The 3,214-nt window shown below is 43.9% G+C and overlaps 1 protein-coding gene across 1 annotated transcript in view; it reads right to left on the bottom strand.

Annotated features, from left to right (window-relative positions):
* Positions 1–3,214, bottom strand: part of KCNQ3 (potassium voltage-gated channel subfamily Q member 3) — a gene marked incomplete at its 5' end in the record, with an annotated part of 28,634 nt that overhangs the window by 6,233 nt on the left and 19,187 nt on the right. Inside the window, one exon of the mRNA XM_015829251.1 lies at positions 668–799. Coding sequence (XP_015684737.1) covers positions 668–799 — 132 coding nt within the window. The remainder of the gene's footprint in view (positions 1–667; positions 800–3,214) is intronic.

The raw sequence follows: 3,214 nt of genomic DNA, 5'->3' as shown, positions 1-3,214 counted from the left end.
TCTATCTATCTATCTATCTATCTATCTATCTATCTATCTATCTATCTATCTACCTACCTACCTACCTACCTACCCACCCACCTATCTACCTACCTACCTACCTGATCTATCTATCTATCTATCTATCTATCTATCTATCTATCTATCTATCTATCTATCTATCTATCTATCTATCTATCTATCTATCTTCTCTGCCTTGACTTCACTGGGTGGCCTTGACAAGTTAATAGAGAGATAACGCAATAATCTATTAAGTGGCCGAATCACAGGATTTTATAAGGTCCTGTCTCCATGGAACTCTTAACTTGGTTCCTGCATTAACTTATGTCTGGGTCTGCATAACACACTGAATGATAAGCTAAGCAACCAACTTAAGTGTACACAAAATACTAAGCTATACACACAAATACACAAAACCCACATAGAATAAAACTAAGATTTCTAATTTATATGATTGAATATGTTATGTGAAGGCAAAGCATAACCCAGCCTGAGATAAAAATTCAGATTCTTGATGGAGTCTGTTGCACAGCCATCAATTTCTTACAAAGTGACACCCTTTGAGTAGCGGTGCTTGCAACGACAATGCCATCACCTGATCTAGGCCAAACTCTCAGTAAATAGAGCCTCCATGTTCAGTCTTGTGAGTGGGACCAGGCCCTCTTACCTTGCTTGAAGGTATTTGATTCTGGAAAGCATGTCGAGATGTCCAGCTGAATATTGCTCTATCACATCCTTTACATCGTAAGGCCTCAAAGTTTCCTTGAATCTTTTCTTATACAGGCGGAACTGTAGAATCCTAGGGCAAGAAGCAGCAGCAGAAAAAGTGGTTCCGAGTGAGTTATTCAGATACAATCAATCAGAACAGAGCTGGAAGGGACCTTGGAGGTCTTCTAGTCCAACTTGTTGCTCAAGCAGGAGACCCTATACCAGTGATGGCGAACCTTTTAAAGACCAAGTGCCCAAAAACTGGCCCCGCCCCTGCCCCACCCCCTGCTCCACCCCCGCTCCGCCCCACCCTGCCTGCCCGCAGGGCCATTCACCGCCTACAGGGCCCGCCGCAGATCACCCAGGCAGCCCAGCAGCACCATGGCGGACATGCCCTCCGCCCACGCCCTGCAGCATCAACTGAGTCTTGTCTACGCTGCCTGGCTGCCATGTCCTTGGCTGCGCTGCTCCGCGTGGGCCACGCTCGGGGGCGACTCTCCTCCAGGGAGGCTGCTGGTGAGGAGGGGGTCGCGGGCGGAGGCAAGGCTGGGGCAACGGCATGTGTGCCCACAGAGAGGGCTCCGAGTGCCGCCTCTGGCACCCGTGCCATGGGTTCGCCACCACTGGCCTATACCATTTCAGACAAGTGGCTGTCCAGTTTCTTCTTAAAAAACCTCCAGTGATGAAGCACCCAGTGAGGAACCTCCAGTGATGAAACAAACCATGATGTTCCATCTTTGCATCAGCTGAGCACAGGCTGGAGATAACTTGAAGCTCATGGAAAACCCATGCATGCTAGAACTCCAATAATGTTTAGATGTGAACTTGGAACCACTGGCTTTCATTCCTAAGGTGGGACTAGAACTTTCAGTCTCCTGATAATTGGCCCAAAGTCACCCAGCCGGCTTTCATGCCTAAGGCGGGACTAGAACTCTCAGTCTCCTGGTGATTGGCTCTAAATCAGCCAGCTGGCTTTCATGCCTAAAGCAGGACTAGAACTCGCAGTCTCTTGGTGATTGGCTCAAAGTCACCCAGCTGGTTTTCATGGCTAAGGCGGGACTAGAACTCTCAGTCTCCTGGTGATTGGCTCAAAGTCACCCAGCTGGCTTTCATGCCTAAGGCGGGACTAGAACTCTCAGTCTCCTGGCGATTGGCTCTAAGTCACCCAGCTGGCTTTCATGCCTAAAGCAGGACTAGAACTCTCAGTCTCCTGGTGATTGGCCCAAAGTCACCCAGCCGGCTTTCATGCCTAAGGCAGGACTAAACTTTGCATAGTTGCCTCAGTTGGAGGGATGACATTTCATGCTTCATGTCCTCTGCATCCATAGGCAAATCACTGTGTGGCTGTAGCAAGTTGACTTCTGTGGTTCTGTTTCTCTAAGAGATCTCAGTTCTTAGCTCCATTTACAGGTAGTCCTCAACTTACAACCATTTGGTTAGTGAACCTTCAAAGTTGCAACACCACTAAAAAAGTGACGTATGACCAATGCTTGCACTTACGGCCGTTGCAGCATCCCCATGGTCATGTGATCAAAACTCAGGCACTTGGCAACTGGCACATATTTATGACAGCTGCAGCTTCCCTCAGTCACGTGATCACCATTTGCAAACATCCCAGCCGGCTTCTGAAACACCACGTCACTGAGGGGAAGCCAGATTTGCTGAACGACGGCGTGATTCACTGAGCCGCTGTGGTGATTCATTTAACAACCATAGCAAAAAAAGGTTGCAAAATTGGGCTCGACTCGCTCAGCAATTGCCCTACTTAAAAATGGAAATTTTGGTCCCAATTTATAGTCGTAACTTGAGAACTACTGTACAATTTTGAAATGAGGCTTTCAATCAACTATTATAATACGGCACATAATATATATTATATGATCAACTGGGCAAGAGCTGTTTAATTTGTGCATATTTTAACCTTGCATTTTAGATTTTAAATGTTGTGTCACAAAAAAAATGCCTTATTTTAACCGTGATGCTTCTGACAGGAATAAACAACCAACTATTATAATATCCGCTCTGTTAGTTTATTAAAAACACCCAAAACATACAACATAACCATAAAAACTATGTGAAATAATAAAAATCAGCTATTTGCAACAGTAACCACTGATGTAAAATACTTATCAAATATTAAGACTTCTGTCCAAGGATACATTAATAATAATCGTAAGAACAGCAGCCTTACTAATATTAAATGAAACTGTAATTAATAGCCAATAAGAAAGGGAATTAAAAAAAACCAGACAAAGATTTCCCTTTAATAGTTAGAAGGTTAGTAACAATTCAATCAAGCAATAAGAATATGGGAATCTAGCTAAAATCTTATTACAATTAATTCACATTGTTGTTTTGACTGGGAAGATCCAACTGATCAGAAATGTTTATTAACTATCAAATCGATCTAAAAGCATCTAATTTGATGCATGGAATACATCTGATTCAAACACATGGATTTCATTAAATCCTCTTTAAGTCAAACCTTCAAAACAAGCTTCATGTA

This window comes from Protobothrops mucrosquamatus, unplaced genomic scaffold (assembly GCF_001527695.2).
Source record: "Protobothrops mucrosquamatus isolate PMUCROS unplaced genomic scaffold, P.Mucros_1.0 scaffold5699, whole genome shotgun sequence".
Lineage (NCBI taxonomy): Eukaryota > Metazoa > Chordata > Lepidosauria > Squamata > Viperidae > Protobothrops > Protobothrops mucrosquamatus.
This window is presented reverse-complemented; position numbering and strand designations above follow the sequence as displayed.